This window comes from Leguminivora glycinivorella, chromosome 17, assembly GCF_023078275.1.
Source record: "Leguminivora glycinivorella isolate SPB_JAAS2020 chromosome 17, LegGlyc_1.1, whole genome shotgun sequence".
Lineage (NCBI taxonomy): Eukaryota > Metazoa > Arthropoda > Insecta > Lepidoptera > Tortricidae > Leguminivora > Leguminivora glycinivorella.
In genome coordinates this window covers 9242142-9259995 of record NC_062987.1, presented here as the reverse complement: position 1 = coordinate 9259995, position 17854 = coordinate 9242142, and the positions used below count along the sequence as shown (strand labels likewise).

The following is a 17854-nucleotide window of genomic DNA, read 5'->3' as shown; positions in this document are numbered from 1 at the left end:
ATCAGGTATCCGATTTTGATAAAAATTGGTAGGCTGATAGAGTCCGTGATTATGAGCAAGATCCACTAAGTTTCCCAAAATGTCCTAGATTGTTTGTATGAAACTGATAAATATGTAGCATATACTAGGTGAGGAATGATGCGGGATAGTCCTGGGTTGGAGCCCACAGAAAAACAGGCGTTCAGACAAAGGTTTATTTCCGGACTGACGAAACGTTACAAGCACAAGTCGGCGCCAGAGGGCGCGCGTGTAGATTAACTCTACCCTACATTTATACATATATAACACCCCTTTTCTTAATTAACAGCAGTGATGCAAATAACAAACTTATCTAAGGTTCCAGGCCTTGACATGGCTTTAATCATTTGCAATGAAAGTGATAAGTTGTTTATCTAAAGGATGTAGTATGTCAAGCACTAGGACTTGTTAATTTATTACAATAATAACTACAAAAAATATTTAAAAACTTAATCTATTTCAAAACCGTATCTGACGGGCGGGCGTCTAACTCGCTTACTTTCAAGAATACCGGTTTGAGAAGACGGGTCGGTACTGGTGCCGGGCTGGGCGGGCGCCGCGGGCGTGACCTGCGTGGTCTGGCTCGGAGGCTCGGTCGGCTGCGGCACTTCTCTACCTATATCCTCCTCGTCATTAAATAGGTCTCCTGGTGGTACACAGTATTTGAATCTTTTCTTTAGTTGGTCAGTATGCCTATGAGTGGTGGTACAGTTTTCCCTAGCGACTACATAGTTCCGGTTCCCCTTTACCTCGGATATGGTTCCTGGCACCCATCTATCAGGGCCGCTGTACTCCTGTAACCAAACTGGGTCTCCCATTTTCATTTGCTGTGATGGTCTGCTAGTAAATTTTTCTATCTGTTTACTTTGGGCTTCCCGGACGCGTTGATCTACTGTGGCGCCTGGTTGTAGTAAGTCAAGCCTACAGCGAAGAGCTCTTCTCTGTAACATCCTGGCTGGAGATTCACCTGTCGTACTGTGTGGACAATTGCGGTAGTTAAATAAAAAGGTCTGTAACGCTGTCTCCAAGTCCACCTTTTCCTTGGTCGCTTTTCGCAGAGCTTCCTGTTTTTGTTACCATATTTATATACATTTTCGGTAACAAAAAAGGAAAGTTTCATGCAAACAACCTAGGACATTTTGGGAAACCTAGTGAATCTTGCTCAGCATCATGGACTATATCAGCCTACTTGAGCCTACCAATTTTTATTAAAATCGGAGACGTGATCCAAATGTACAAACTATTTGGGAATTGCTGATAGATGGCGTTACGAATCAATCATTGTACTTTGTAGTAGAAAAGACAAATATTACACTGGTATTACAGTCTGGCAAAAAACGCCATAGACAGTCTTAAAAATTAATAATCTTAAAATAAACACTTGTCGGTCTTCCCCGACTACGGCCAGTTCAACCTGGCCACAACGTTGGAAAAAAGGTAAAGTAATGTTAATTAATCACGTTCCACCTGTGTGTGACTTTAAATATGAGTACAAAGCGAGAGAACTTAAAGTGTTATAATACAATGTTGTCACTTTTTATTTTTTAATATTTTTTGCTAAACTATGACAACAATGACACTGACATGTGTCACTATGACATTCAATACTCAATCATTTATTGCACATAATGGTCACACAGTTGAAATAGAAAATATGTATACATCGCGTACCCTGTTGGGCCCAGCTCAGCAAGATATAGAGAAAGGCACTTATAATTAATTACACTTCAGTATAAATTCATACATGGCTATAATATATTTATTTCGCTAAATTATTCATTTTAACGTCCCAATTTGTCGATTGCTAATATTGTTATAAAGCCGCTTTGCCAGTTTATTCATATAAAGATACATGTAAATCTCGCCTTAATGGTAGCGGAAAAACGGTGTATCATTAGTTTCCTTTTTTGATTTTATATCTGGCTATTTGTTATACATTCAGCCGATTTGGTGGAATTTTGGAATCTTGTGATGGTTTCTAGATATTTTATTTACAATAAAATGCAATAACCACAAAATTAATATTTTTAAAAACCCGTGACATAGTGGGCCTGGACCGATTTTCATGAAACATAAACTAAGGAAACTTCTGATTAATTCAGCTTTCAAATAAATAAAAAAAATCTAAATCGGTACATCCGTTCTGGAGCTACGATGTCACAGACAGACACATACAGAAACAGACAGGCAGACACGTCAAGTCGTTTTAAGCAGACCGAAATAAATTGCTAGTGGCGTGTTATCGCATGCCTCGATACCTTGTGTATACTATACGTTGATATGGGTTCTCTTATGTATCGCCGAAAATTATAATATACCCCCAAATATCACTTCCTGACTCAGGTTTCGAGGAATTTTATTCCACCTAATGTTCATTCTCAACTTATCAATTATTTTGTTTTATTTGCCAACCTCACAGTTTCCAACTTAACATTTTGCGTTTTCTTATTAGGCTTTTTTTAATGTAAACTTTCATGTTATTGAATGTTTTAGTTGCCGTAACAAACACTTTGTTGTTTATTGTATACCAAATGTTTTACTGAACACCAGCAATATGTATGGCATGTTTCGAAAAAGATGCAGTACGAGAATAGTATTTTATGCAACTGGTGGTTAAAAGAGGTCAAAAAAGGTGAGTGGCGTGGGTAACAATTTGAGGCGAAGCCGAAAATTGTTAATAAAGACGCCACGAGCATTTTTTGACTCAGTTAAACACCGTTGCATACAATACTTTTTCTACGACCAAGCACTTATTTTGAAAGAAAATTATAAATTCAACAAATACCTACTTTCAGTCATCTTAGTTATCTAGGTGGACCGCCTACCATTTTGAATAATGCAGTTTGAGTGCAAACATGAAAATAAAACTGTCTATGGTATGGTTCTTTGAAGCCTGGCCACTAAGACGAATCGAGCCGAGTTGAATCGAGTTCTCATACATTTGAATGCGATTCGACGCGTCGCCAATGAACGCAGCAGAAAACGAAGAAGTCTCGACTCTGCGAATTGGTTTGTTAAGTTGGTAGCAATGTATTTACTGAACTGTAACAGCTATATCGTGCTACTGCTACTAAATGTTTTCAGGGTATAGACTAGATAGACTTGTCCTGACATCTTTTATGTAGGGTCTTAAAGTTCTATGTACGACCTTGTAACTCACGAATAGTACGGGAGTAGAAAAAGTCAATTTTCCACATACCATATAATTTATTTTAAAATATTATTTCTGTTTTGGACAGTATACATCTTTTGCACGTTCCCTACTCAAGGTGATTTTAGTCCCTATTTATTATATATCTTACTGGGTACATTCTCAAAGAAAAGTAAATCTATCCGATCTTTAGGTATGCACAGCCCGGCAAAAACAGAGTAGAAATTAAAAAGTGGCAACATCGTAGTATTGTCCCGTTTTGTTATAGGTATTGATTTGAAAGAGATGACAATACAATGTTGCCACTTTGTGATTTCTACTCTAAAGCTAGGAACATACTACGCGGACGTCCGTCGTAAAACGACCGCGACCGCGACCTATCAGTGTGCACGGAACAAAACATCCAGAGAGCCAGATCTCGATCGGACGTCCGTGCGCTCAAGGCCACGTCCGCGTCCGTCAACCGATAGTTTGCACGGTTATGTGTATTTCCATTGTCCAGATTCCCGTCCGCGGTCGATTTACGACGGACGTCCGCGTAGTGTGTTCCTAGCTTAATTCTTGACTCTGTGACCGATAGCATGGTCGCGCGATAAACGATAATACGTCAGGCCTTCCTTTTCGCCTTACTTGCCAGATAAAAATGCTACTACTGTGGTAATCGTTTAAACACAGGCAACATGTGCAAGTGAGACAGCAGCCGAAACCTTTTTATCTTATGACGACCGTTTTCGCTAGTCTGGTATGGACACCTTTTTAGCTCCGTAACAAGGTTCAATTTATAATGGCAAAACAAGTCTGAAGACCCCCTATGATGACTCTTAAGTGGTGCAATTGCCAATTATAAATTTTTACAATTGTATGTCGGACTCTAGGTGTAAATAAATAAAGTAGGACATTTTTACACAGGTATATGTATATGATCTCACTTTTATGTGTTTCTGTATCCCGATCATTATTCATTAATAACTTAATTTAGTTGCATTAAAATTGAGATGTTCAAAGCGTTTTGTCTGACTTTATACTTAATATATAAAAATAATTAACGAAGTTCTTTTTATCTCAAATCTTGTTATACAAGACTGAAGGAGGCATTTTAATACTTCTCATTTTATCGATCCATTTTAAACTATCAATCACAACACTATTGTACCACATGCCACAGCGAAAGACCGATTGGGATCAAAATGGCCGCCGAGTGACTGACGTTAGACGTTATAGAATCGTATTGTATTGTCGATGTGATTGCGAATCATTGAAATTGAAAAATGTGCGGATATAGAAATTTTATGACTTGCTATCACTAGTTTGCTAACGTATATAACGTTAAATATTGTTTCTGTAAAGCATTTGTAGCAAACTATTCAAAATGGCCTGGCAAATGCCGGGTCAATGGAATACAGGCGTTCCACAAATGAATCAAATGACGCCTGATTTAAACATGGGATCTTACACGCCTGAGCAATGGGCTGTTATGCAGCAACAGAATTGGCAGCAATGGACACAGTGGCAGCAACAGTATTCGCAATGGCAAAGCCAATATGGCGAAAAGGTATGAGATTGATGATCCTAACAAGAATTGGCACAGTTGCGCCAATACAAATAATCAAATCAAATCAAATATCTTTATTGCAGTAATATTACACATTACATATAAATGTAGCAGGTAATACAGACCCTGTAAGGGCATAGCAACTTACATATTGTAATTATGTACTTATTATTCTTATATTTCTTGTATTTTATTTGATTTGGACGTATTAGTTGACGACCGGTCTGGCTCAGTCGGTAGTGACCTTGCCTGCTGAGCCGCGGTCCTGGGTTCGAATCCCGGTAAGGGCATTTATTTGTGTGATGGATGAGCACAGATATTTGTTCCTGAGTCATGGATGTTTTCTATGTATATAAGTATGTATTTATCTATTTATACAAGCTTTGCTTAGTTTGGGGCTAAGTTGATCTGTGTAATGTGTCCCCAATATTTATTTATTTATTTATAGGTATTATGGGACATTTGGTCCTTATAATGATCGCAGCAACAGTGTTGGTTGAGCTAGATTTTGTTTTTGTATGTGCAGACGTCTACAAGTCACAATACTCAACCGATACTCTTGAGACTTTGTGACCGGATTCTATGATAACATGTTATTGTTTTCGTTGATCCAGTTTTTGGAAATTGAATAAAATGCGAATATTGCCATAAAGCTCTTCAGCGCCAATTTATGGCGCTCAAAACCATTGTAACTTGATTGTGATAATGTTTTGATGAGTGGTTTTTCACTTTTGGATTTTCTAAGCATGCCGCGAAGGTCTACCCACAAAGCCACTAGTCAAGTTACTTAAAATGAGCCTTATGTAATGTTTATGCTAACAGCAGCCTTTGTTACTAATTTGTCTCTTTAAAAATAACATCATAGGAAATCCTCCAAAAATAGGGTTGCCAGTTGTGTACTTAGTGAATATGTGAGTGTGTTTAGTAAGACATCCCACTTTGTTGGTTCTTGTTCTTTAGTTGTTCCCTCAATGCTGAGGATCATGACATCATGTCATTCTGTTGAAAACGGTCTCTACATGGTTGTTGGTTGGGAATAGGCTGGCAAAGCGGCTTTATAGCAATTGACAAAGTGGGACGTTTTCCTGTGCACACTCACATATGATTGGCCACTCTCTTCACAAAGTGATTTAGATTATGCCATAATTTGTTTTCAGTATGCACAGCAAATGCAGTCTATGCAGGCAATGGGAGGGATGGTGCCCCCCCTACCAGTTTCAACTACTGCTCCTCCTCCTGCACCTCCTCCACCCGAGCAGCCTCCACCGCCGCCCCCACATGAGAACAATCAGCCACTATTCGGAAAACCCAACCCAGTGCCAGCTCCTGGACCACAGCCATTGCAACACACAGGGAGTTCTAATAATATTAGTGTTCCTACAGGTAACAACCAAAACTGGCAGCAAGGAAAGGAAAACCGACAGGAAGCTTCCGTACCAACCAATACGGAGGCCTTAAAGAAACTAGCAGAGGAAGAAAGGCTCTTTGATATTCAGTTTGAAAAATGGGAAGAAGAAATACAAAAATGGAAAAGGGAAAATGTGAACCATCCAGACAAGCAGGCTTATAATGAGTATGAGCAAAAATTTGAAACTTGCAGGGCACAATTGTTAGAGCGTCGGCAGGTGATGAAACAGAAGAGGGCACGATTGCTGGGCCAGGTCCCTCCAGCTGTAGGCAGTGCACCATCAGGTAATCCACCCTCAGCTCCTCCTCAACAAACTATGAATGCCAGTCGTAACACTAATATGCAGTCCCAAAGCAACATTAGCTCTTCAAATGTCACCCAGCCAAGCAACCATTATAAACAACCGGAACAACATAATTATAGACCTAATAATAATCAAATGTCATCCCAAAACTTTAAAAATAATCCTCCTTCAAATTACCAAGGTAACTCTCAATATGCGCAATATAACAATAATATGCAACAAGATTATAATAGAAGCAATAATCAAGGTGTGAACCCACAAGACAGATTTGAGTCCTATGACGCTCAGGATACATATGAGGCTCAAAATATGGATGAAGGAGATTACTCCCCGGCTCCTGTAACAAATACAAACTTTTTACCTGGAGCTGGTTCTGCTAAAGGCATTCCAGGGTTGGATTTAGTACCCGAGGATAGAGAGAGTCAACAAAAACCTGAGGTTATTGATATAACTGGTGACAAACCGAAATCTACCCAGCCGCCAGACCTTACTACCATTTCCAAAGGCATAAACAACATTCTTGGAGATGAGAAGATAATGAACATCCTTTCTATGGTTAGGGATCAAGTTGCTCCTCCTACTCTCAATAACCCAGGACCTAGTATGCAAAACACACCTTACAATAATATGAATAACTCTAATGCTCCACCAAATGCTCCATTTAATAACATGAGTAACATGAGTGCACCTCCAAATGCCCCTTATAATAACAATATGAGTAGCAGTAATGCCCCTCCAAATAATCAGTGGGATAGAAATCATGCTACCCCTAATCAACAATACAGTAATGCGCCGCCAAACATGTACTACAATCGTGAAGGTCCTGGCTATGCTAATCAATCTCAGCAAGATCAGCAGTATCCACCTCAAAGAAGGAATGACGGAGAAAATATGCCAATGGATCCATACAATGATAGGAATATGCAAGGTCGAAACATGCAGCAAAGACCACCTATGAGACCCAACATGCCTAATATGCAAAATAATCCTCCGCCACTTATGCAGGAGGGTCAAGGTTATCAAAATGATCATTTCAATAGGAGACCGCCGCCGCCTCGAGGCGCTCCTGACAATATGATGCCGAGACCTAATGTTAACGTACCTCCCCCTAGGCCCCTAATGGCAAGAGTGGCGGGTTACGACGATCAGAATGATTATTCAAGGGGGGCTTACGATAACAGAGGAATGCATGGCAATATGAATAACCAGGCAATGAATAACCAAACTGCGCCGCCTCCGCCACCTCCACAGCCGGCTCGCCCGAAGTGGATTGAAGAACCATTATTTACTCCATCAATCATTGTCGAATATGAGCACAAACCTCTTAGATTGAAAGGTAATTAAATCCTGTGAAATTTTTCTTTTCATCAATTTAGTTTTGTTTGTCTTGATAGAAGAAATATTAGGAAGGTTAATGATAGAATAAAGGAAGTTATTGCTTTTGCTATTTTGGAATTTGTTCTATGTTGATTGATACTGATCTGAAAAGGACATCCAAGTATTTATGAACATCAGTTGACCACCTTCGATCGTCTTCATATGGGACTGCACTAATAAAATAATATTTATCAATGCATAAAAAAAATTATATCATTACTATTATGATCTTAAGAAATTACCACTCAACCAACCGCAACAGCGCCTGATGTCATTCTACAGTCCATGGTAAAATGTCAAAAGCTAGAACACATAATAAATATTTTAATTTCTTAATTTACCTCTTATGGAATACTCGCGCCCTCTCAGTTTGGCACGGGTATTATACATAAAATATAGGGACAGACAGATAAAACAGCGGGAAGTAATTTTTTTGTACTATGTAGAGCTTCTAAATTTCGTTAAAATATATATAATTGTTTTCGAGTAACATGATGTCGCCACACGGACAAATAGACGTAACAAAAAGATATTTATTTATTATTTATTTAATACACTAGCAGCTCTTCGAGCTGATACGTGTATATCACTGCACTTGTGTTTATTTTGCACTTTTCGAAGTTCTGATATAATTGTCCAGTCTATTTTTGAAACAGTTCACTGACGTTCAACAGATCGGAGATGAAGGATGAGTTGATAGATTCTGTTCTTGCCATTTTATCTACAGAAGATTTACATACAATCAAATTGCAGTGTTAGGAAGACTTCTCTAATTCATAATTTTATAATAACCAAATTCTAGCCTACCGAAGTTAAAGTAGGTACCAAATCCGTGAAAACACTTTATTTTACTTGTGTCCTAATCATATTTTTCATTTTCAGCTCGTGAATTTATTGAACCTGTCCATATGTTTGACTACAATCACAAATCAAAGGATGATAACATTAAGAAAATAGATTTCGAAAAAGAAGCCGATGAATTATTCCAAAGGAAACCAAGAAGAAATCAACCAGTCGAACCAGACGATGTGTATAGAGAAAGCCGTTACGGTCCAGGTTACCCGGAAAATCGTTTCGCCGCTGAGGATAACTCCAGGGATTATTCACCAAGGGATTTCGAACGACGATATCCTAGAGAAGAAGTACGACATGACCATAGGGAATTAAGAGATGACTACAGGGACGTCAGAGGTCCTCCTAGGGACGAATACGAAGAAAGAATTGATAGACGAAGGCCCGATGAACGATACGAGAACGATAGAAGACGCGATGATCGCGACAGATTTCTTAGACGTGACGATTTTAGTAGAGACAGAGGGCGGGAACGCGATCGGGAAAGAGAAGATTTACATAGAGATAGACCAAGAGATATACGCAGAGATGACAACCGCTTTGACAGTAGGAATCGCAGTAGAAGTCGTGACCGTGACTCCCGTAAAAGAGGTCGCAGCAAAGAAAGTAACATAAGCGAGACCTCGTCAAAGAAATCGAAAGAACAGGAGAAGAAAAATGACCAGGAGAAGAAGGGTCCTAAGCATGTTGTGATGATTGACGATATTTTAGAACCGCCAGGTCGTGAGATACGGCCAGAGAAAATAGTTATAATTTTACGAGGTAAGACACAAAATTGTCGAGTGATTTATGTTTTAAATTAATTTTTTCCTCTAAATAATAATCAAAATATATTTTTTATTAATTTTCAGGTCCTCCAGGCAGTGGTAAATCGTATTTAGCAAAATTAATAAGAGACCGCGAGGCGGAACATGGCGGAACAGCTCGAATTATGTCCATTGACGACTATTTCATGCAGGAAGGCGAAATAGAAGAAAAAGATCCTACAACCGGCAAAATTGTAAGTAAAGTTGTAATACTATGTACCCGGTTGTATTCTTGTATTTTTCTGAAACTAATATCTTGTTTTTCACTTGACAGCAAGCCCAGATGCCAGGACAGGATTATATGTTCAGAACATTAAATTCCTAAATTAAAAAAAATCTATTTTACTGGTTTTTTGGCTGGTCCAATGTCAAACCAAATTTTGTTGTATTGTATGTATTGTATGTGTACTTTCAGGTGAAGAAGCCATCTTTAAAATATGAATATGAAGCGAAATCAGAAGAAACCTATCTGAACTCCCTAAAAAGAGCATTTAAAAGGTCATTGACTGACGGCTACTTCAACTTCTTGATATACGACGCGGTGAATGACACACTGAGAAGTTACGCTGACATTTGGAATTATGCTAGACAACAAGGCTTCCAGGTCAGTAAAATTTATAGTTATTAGAAGTGTTCTCCGTAGAAGTATGCGTCTAATTTGCATTTGTCATTTTAGGTGTACATTTGTACAATGGAGCTGGATACCCAGATATGTTTCAAGAGGAACATTCACGGTCGGACGTTGGGTGATATTCAAGTGATAACCACTCGGTTCTTCCCGACGCCGGACCATCACATTCAGCTGGACGCGACGACGCTGTTGCAAAGCGGGGCCATTACTGAGGTGCAGATGGAGGACGTGGATGACGATATCATTATGGAGGACGCCCAGGAACCTGAGGTGAGGGCTCGCCTGAGCTCCGTCGGTATGCCGGCTCGTAGCTTTAACAATTTTTGCAAAGAATATTGAAAATTATCTGATAATTTACAGCACAAATGAGGGCTATCGCGCGTTATTACGCTTGAATGAGCGCTATTTTAATATTACGATCTGACGACAAATTCCAAATACCGTGTAGTGACGGGCATTATTCAGCAGTGAAGCAAACTGGTGCGAAAAAGCTATAGCCCTCATCGATAAAGAACTTATACATGTTTTCTGGATTTTTGACACTCGCTATTTTTCGAAAGCCCCACATGATGACGATACATTTGACTGACAGTAGAACGATTTGATTTCTTGTTATCTTAGAAAGCTCACCGTCATGCGTAAAAAACTTAAAAAACTCTGTACGGAGCTCCATCAACTTCTAAAGATTTTCAACATAAGATTTTAATATTTACTACGATGTTTCGTGTCGTTCTAATTCATCTAAATATTATAATTGGTTTTCATATCATTTAGTTCTGTGGAATAGGCTAGGGCTAATAACTTTTCTTTCAGCTTTTATTAAGACTCGTGTAAAGGTATCTACTGCCCCGTCACAGGTTGAAAGCTCTTTTACTTCGAAGTGGGAGAAAATGGATGACGCCGCGCAACTAGGTAGGTTATTGGTCCGCTTATTATTATTTTTATCGATCTTTACTTTAAGATTATCATCGTATTTACAGGAAGATTGGTGTTTTAGCGGATTATTGTATTTATTTATATATGTATCTGATACTTTCACTATATTCCGTTACAATAAAGCGTTGAGATTTGTGATAACAGCACAAACATTTGAGGTTTTGGACAATATATGGGTCTATTTACCTTTATTTTTGTCGTATGTTTATCGAATGAAAAAATCAAGATCGTTTTTGCACTAAGCTGCATAAAGACAAACCATTTAAAATGCTCCATTTACCTAACTCATACTCGTTATCAAGCAAATTCAAGACCTTTTTATGTCTTTCATTTGCTTTGGTTATGAAAGTGTTTAGTGAGACGTTTTGAGATATTTTGTTGTTCTTAAATTACGAATTGTCTTATGAAATGATTATGCGATGAAACACTTATGCAATGATTTTTGTAATCACGATCAAATAAGTGTGTTATTTGACGCGTTAAAAGAAAAAAAACGTTATAATAATTAATTTAAGCTAAAACCCCTAAAATACTTCCCAAATACCAAGATGTACTTCGCTGAGGCTGAAGATTCGGGTGCGTTGTTACAGCTCGGCTCGACGGCACCAGCAAACCGCTCCGGCCCTCGCACGTCTCAATGGAGGACTACCTACAACTAGACGACTGGAAACCGAGCACAGCTAAGCCAGGGAAGAAAACGGTAAGTTCATACTGTTAGCCTAGATTTCTTTACTATTTTAATATAGTAACCATTTGACATTTATCATCTGCGCATTTGTTATTGCTCGTGGTATTACAATCCCGCACAATAACACTATTGAAACAAGATTTTACACATTGATAATTATTTTGAACGCCAAATATAACAAAACAATCCGCGTTTCAACCGTTTATCTGCTGTTGTACAGCAAAAATGTAAACCTTTACAACTTTTTTACCTTGTTATTGGTCTTTGCGTCTATTTTAATCGGTTTATGGTGTACATTACACCGCCTGAGACGGAATTAAGGAAACTTTTACCTTGCACTAAATGTATTAATATTTTACCGTGATTTTGCGTTCCATATCGATTATATTATACATTGGACGATAGTCCTTACAGCTTACTTTACTCGTATATTTCGTTTTGTCGAAGTATTATCATTTGACAATGATCAAAAGTTTAAAAACAGGTGAGTTTTTTTGTTGTTTAGTTAAAGAATACCTCGCGAGTTTTTTATCATATTGTAATTAAAACAGGTACGCTGGGCGGATATAGAAGAAAGCAGACAGCAAGAGAAGATGCGTGCCATCGGATTTGTGGTAGGACAGACGGACTGGAATCGCATGACAGATCCTACTATGGGTTCTGGTGCGCTCACTCAAACTAAGTACATCGAGAGAGTTAGAAGAAATTAATTCATAGATTAGTGTTACCACTGAATCTTAAATAAGATGCAAAGTCAGTTTCGAGAACTTGTTTGATGTCTTTAGTTCATAGGCAGTAATTTCAAGCAAAATATGTCATTTTATTATGGAATTTGTAGTGTGCGTAACATTGTTGACGCATATGATACTGTCAATGACATTTTATACTTAGGTAGGTACAAGATATTGCATGAAGTAGGCAGATTTTCTTTATAATAGATATTTCGTCTTAGTCTCTTATGGAATCAGGTAACCGTTATTTATGTGATATTTAAATATTTCTCTTAATGTGATTTTAATATATATCTCTGATGTCAAATACTACTGTTATAAAAATATAGTATGTAGGTTCCTCTAGTAGGACTATTCCTGCAGAACGCAACGCTCGCTTCTGCTTGGTTGCATTCAACAAGTAAATTATTACTATTATTGGGTATAGTAAATACCTACCACTATTAAGAGGATACGGTAGCGAAAATGCTAAAATGGAAAGGAGCCCCCCTTTCAACTTGGGAATTTTAGTTAAATATACAAGTGTTATTAACTAGATTTATCGAAACAAAAATTGTCCATTAAGAACAACTCAGTCAAAAGATATTTCAAAAAAATCTTTAAAATCGAGGTTCCGCTCTCGACTTTTTCCTCCTTCAAAACTTAATCAATCGGAACGAATTTTGAGAATCTGAATAATAATGAAATAATCTATGTCAGACCGTTTAGCTTTTTTGGTTAATTGTTACCAACCTTTAGTATCACACCTTTTTTTGCGCCACAATGAAAAAGGCCGTTTTTGGAAAATTTTGATTGGCTCTAGTCTTTAAAAAGCAGAATATCAAAAAAATCAAAACGGTCCGACACATAAAAATAATAACAATCTGTGTTGAAAAAAATCATTGCTCTATCTTCAAAAACCAGGGAGGAATAGTCGAGAGCGTTTGTATGGAGAATTGATCCCTACCGTATCGTCTTAAGAAATTTAAATTAATTAAAGTGCGAATTAACAAAGAACTAAGAAATAATATTTAGATAGCCAGGCCCCGTAGCCGAATGGCATTTCTGCGACGCCAAACGCTGCAGAAATGTACACCGTGTCCAATAAGTTTGAATACAGCACAAATAGCCAGTAAAACAAAATGAACAAATAGTTACTACATTATTATTATATTTTATGAATGGCACTCTTATTTACTACATTCACAACAAATGTTTTGGAATAACTCCAGCATTAACTTGTTTACCAGCCTCAAACGCTTCTCAAACGGATCACACGCGGCACGCACCGTTTTCTTCACATTTCATCCCAAATACTCTCGATAACCTTTTTGAAATGATCTAGGTTTATGATTTTATAAAAATTTAGTCTTCAAAGCATGTATGACCATACAAAATAGTTTAATACGCCTAAAGCTGGAGACCTGGGTGGCCACTCATGTTTCGGATAAAAAACTGCCAAATTAGTCTGAAACTACGCTAGAATACCATTTGCCGAATGTGCTGGAGGTGCGTCTTGTTGGGACACATGATACTCATTCCCAAGCATCCTTTTTAACTTTAAGGCATTTTTTTCTCCAAACCCTTGGTTTTAAAGAAAAAAACGTTGATTTTAACGCTTTTATCTGTAAGTACTGAAGGTAGTTTACCTCGCTTACATACTGCATCCCACACCTGCCGGCGTATCATGCTGCCAATTTTATCACTTATCCACGTGGACAAAGCATCCGTCACGCTTTAGCAAGTATGTCAGGGTGAGAGTGACAGATGTCTTATCCTCTTGGATAAGTGATAAAATTGGAAGCATGATACGCCGACTGGGCCGATGGTGAGCTCTGGAACCTAGGCACATTTTTCTAGTTGCCCGGAACGTTATCTATCCTCGGTACCCATAATAGTTTATTTTGGACACGTGGCGTCTGTTTTATCACATACAGATTCTCCTTATAAAAAATAACTCGTCACCTGCGTGCCGAGCAAGTATTTTGTTGGCACTTTACCTCTTTGTTTTTCTTAGACACTTTGGAAATTTCATGTACTTTGTGCTTGTATTTTATTAAGAGGAATATACTCTTTAGTTTAAATAAGAATTTGATGGCCTGTAATCCCTATATATCTTTAGAACTGAGGTAAAATGTGAGTATTCGGACTTATTGGACACGGTGTAGGCTGGCTGAGTCGCGCCAATACGCAAGAGCGATAGAGATAGATAGCTACGAAAGAGGTATTATCGTGAGCGTTTGTGCATTCGGCTACGCACACAGGTTTTCCAAGCAACACAAGTTTAGGTAGGTACTGGAATTTATTTATATTCTTCTCAAAGTATTTTAATTTTTCTTACAACAGGCCTACCATTCATATTGGTGTATAATTTTATTATGTGACTTTCACGAATTCTATTTTAAATCCAATGCAGACACTGCAGTGCACGTGAAACAGGGATATGGATCGTGTTTGCTAATGAATCAGTAATGATAGAAAAGCAAGTTGTATAGTATAGTAACTAGTAACCGTGCACTGTAGTAGGATTTCACTGGACGGTGGTCCTTGGGGCTTATTTGATCTTGGTTACTTATAGGTAAAATATATGTGTTATTTAAGTAGACTTTCTTAGTCACATGTCCAGTTGCAAAAACGATCATTATTACATTACTTGGGCTTTTTAAACTGTAAATGACTTTTCGCAACTGGACAGTAAGGCACCAAGCTCCTAAGTATACCATGTGTGCAACTATTGTCAGTACAAATAATAAAAAATAGCATTCTAGTGCTTTTGACAAAACGTTGTTCATGAATTATTAATAAGTTTCGGTTTTGAAAATCGGTTACTTAAATGTATGTTACACATGACCTTCAATTGAAAATGATATTGATCTTAGGAGCTTAGGGTCTTTTAATTTAATTACTATTCAAGTGTATATTTTTAAACATGATGGTATTGATGGTAATAAAAGCGCTATAAGGATTACAGAATTTTTATTTGCTTACATTTATCATTTTCGATAATCTTTTTTCAGTGATAATCGTTGGATGCACTGACAAATTTCGGAAACCCGGAACTTCGGTTGCTATAACTTTTAAAAGAATGTTTATATTTTTGCGTTCCCGTTTTCGGTGGTTTATCAGCCGTGATTACTTTCATTAAATACTTCTCTTCGGACCCTTCATCGTCATAGAAAGTGTTTTTGTCATTTTCGTTGTGGTCCAAATGAGAATGTTTCTCGTCATTCGTTGAAATGTCACCGCTTTTGTCGAATTTCTTGCCATCCGCCCTTTTGAAGATGTTTTCTTCTCCTATGCGGCCGCCTGTCATTACCATGAGTTGCGGTTGTTGCATGGCGGTCATGTGGTCCCTCAGGCATTGCTGAAGGATGTGCAGAAAGAACAAAAACGCTAGCAGAGTCAGTGCTGACATAGCTGCATTGCTCTTGTGAATGCCACCGTGACCGCTGTAAAAATACTGCATAATTAGTTATTGTTTCTAAAAATCGTGTACGCGGTTTGATATGCGTTATTTTTTCACTTCTATGATGCGTAAACATGTATTAATATGTATTATCATGTATTATTGCTCCGACTCCTTTGAAAACTAAGTAGTTCATTGTTTTTTTTGTTTATCGAGATTATTTGTTTTCTTACTACATAACTTCTATGTATTTTCGAAACAATATTATAATATAAGGGAACAATTTTATTCATGTTTATTATTGGATTGAATTGTTCGCTTATACTTTACATAATATCCATAGACGACTTGGTTTATCTATTCCACTTCTAAATAAGCGATCGATAAAATGCGCCGCGCTACAAAATATTCACTTTAAAAAATATGGCAACCGGCTTCCAGGGGTACAGTACAACGTGATGAGCTGATGAGACTGGAATTTTATAAAAAAAAAACACTCAAGGAGACTCAGTGAACTTACTGTTTGGAATAAGCGATATGTCCGTGCGATGGCTGCGAATGTTCATACCCGTAAAATGCATGCTGGTCATGGGAAGGCTGCGCGTACTCGGAATATCTAGGACAAAGGATAATTCTAATTTGATTGCCAATTTCAATAGGCTACAACACTGGTTGACCCAGGGAGTCAGGGATCTGCAATAACTTGGCAACACTACCTATATGATACCTATGTGATACATATATATGTATATGCAATTTAGAATGTTGACATTCCCACTGATGCATTTATACTTTCGGATTCAAGGAATTTATAAAAAAAACCACAGACTATACAAAGGTAAGAATAGTATTTTATACAATCGTGATATAATACAAAGCTTTTCAGTCGAGTACCATGTTTAGGTCACGAAGCTTGCTGAGTGGCCTAATAGTACGGTACGAGAGTGAAAAGCTTAATTATCACTATTGTATACAATACCTACTTTTTCTATGAGTCATCATTTTCATCATCAATGGACGAAAAATATCATAATTCAAGTTAAAATTAATGTTAATAGCGTCGTTCACCGTTGTATCAACATCGAATTGCCTAGCAACCAATTGTTTATAATAACCGTCTCTGATTGGTCGATAACGCGATAGATTAAAAAGAATGTGTTTCAGGTGCAGAAAAATTTGCCAGGTATCGCAAATTAGCATAGAAATTGTATGAAGTTCTATTTTTGAAATTATTACAGTTAACTAAAGTCAACTATAATGAGATATTATAGTTAAGTCGGAACTGCCATAGAGTATCCAACACTGAAAAGTTAGCACTTATAGTTTAGTCTGTGGTGTCCTAATTGACAGATTAAAGTCGACGAGTAGAAAAAAGTATTTTCGTGTTATTGAATCCTTCACGTTTAAAAACTTTGATATATTTCGATACACTTGAGGCATCAGTTCCCGGCACTTTGAAATAATACTAGAGTCTTTTTAAAGCTCTCGAAAAACACGTTTGAGCTGAGTCTAGGAAGAAGGTTCGACTTCCTAGCAATATTAATGTTGGCTAACCTTCTATACAGATAATTATAATTTGTACAAATGTTATCAACCTGTCTGTACTAACCTCTCGCTGACATGTTTCGTCCCGACTCCCATGTGTGACAGCATATCTCCCAGAGTCATGTCTCCTGCCAGTAATGTCACACGCAGCTCTCTATGCGACTGTCAAGGCACTGACGGGATGAGCACGCGCGTCGCGTGCATTATTATGCTCTAATTCCCGTCAAATTGCCCTCAAGATGTGACAAACGTTAGTGTAACGGCATCTTAAGTGCTCGCTGTGCTTAGAAATGTAGAATTGTAAAAGAAACTTCTCAAAGTTTTACATCAATTACATTTTTAACCGCTTAATTTTTTCTTCGAGTACTAGCTGCCTGTAGTACGAAGTTATGCAAAATGTCTTATTAAGTTATTAATCACAGTTCATTGCGGTGAAATTAACTAGATATTTTATGTCTTATATACCGGAC

At 37.7% G+C, this 17854-nt stretch overlaps 2 protein-coding genes across 3 annotated transcripts; one reads left to right on the top strand and one right to left on the bottom strand.

Moving 5' to 3' along the window:
* Positions 1-4365: 4365 nt before the first annotated feature.
* On the top strand, positions 4366-13017 carry LOC125235338 (YLP motif-containing protein 1-like). Of its 2 annotated transcripts, XM_048141877.1 has the most exons (9): positions 4366-4721; positions 5879-7769; positions 8693-9424; positions 9514-9662; positions 9884-10072; positions 10145-10369; positions 10957-11011; positions 11626-11735; positions 12275-13017. In XM_048141877.1, exons 1-9 carry the CDS (start codon positions 4539-4541, stop codon positions 12431-12433), a joined length of 3693 nt encoding a protein of 1230 aa, XP_047997834.1. In that variant the 5' UTR covers positions 4366-4538; the 3' UTR covers positions 12434-13017. The 2 variants fall into 2 exon arrangements, with proteins under 2 accessions (XP_047997834.1, XP_047997835.1); XM_048141878.1 differs by lacking the exon at positions 10957-11011 and having other exon boundaries at positions 12275-12409.
* Positions 13018-15446: 2429 nt separating this feature from the next.
* Positions 15447-17581, bottom strand: LOC125235590. Its single transcript, XM_048142188.1, has 3 exons — positions 17449-17581; positions 16360-16455; positions 15447-15882 (listed from the first exon to the last, which is right to left on the bottom strand). The coding sequence occupies exons 1-3, from the start codon at positions 17505-17507 to the stop codon at positions 15447-15449; spliced, it is 591 nt and encodes a 196-aa protein (XP_047998145.1). The 5' UTR covers positions 17508-17581.
* Between the last annotated feature and the right edge of the window lie 273 nt (positions 17582-17854).

Bases quoted from the DNA above. Each gene is read 5' to 3' on its own strand.
- LOC125235590 (XM_048142188.1), bottom strand. From the start codon at position 17,507: ATGACTCTGGGAGATATGCTGTCACACATGGGAGTCGGGACGAAACAT. The intron at 16,456-17,448 runs GTTAGTACAGAC...CCTTTGTCCTAG, and splicing joins ACGAAACATGTCAGCGAGAG to ATATTCCGAGTACGCGCAGC. The intron at 15,883-16,359 runs GTAAGTTCACTG...GTATTTTTACAG, and splicing joins CATATCGCTTATTCCAAACA to CGGTCACGGTGGCATTCACA.
- LOC125235338 (XM_048141877.1), top strand. From the start codon at position 4,539: ATGGCCTGGCAAATGCCGGGTCAATGGAATACAGGCGTTCCACAAATG. The intron at 9,425-9,513 runs GTAAGACACAAA...ATTAATTTTCAG, and splicing joins AATAGTTATAATTTTACGAG to GTCCTCCAGGCAGTGGTAAA. The intron at 11,736-12,274 runs GTAAGTTCATAC...TAATTAAAACAG, and splicing joins CTAAGCCAGGGAAGAAAACG to GTACGCTGGGCGGATATAGA.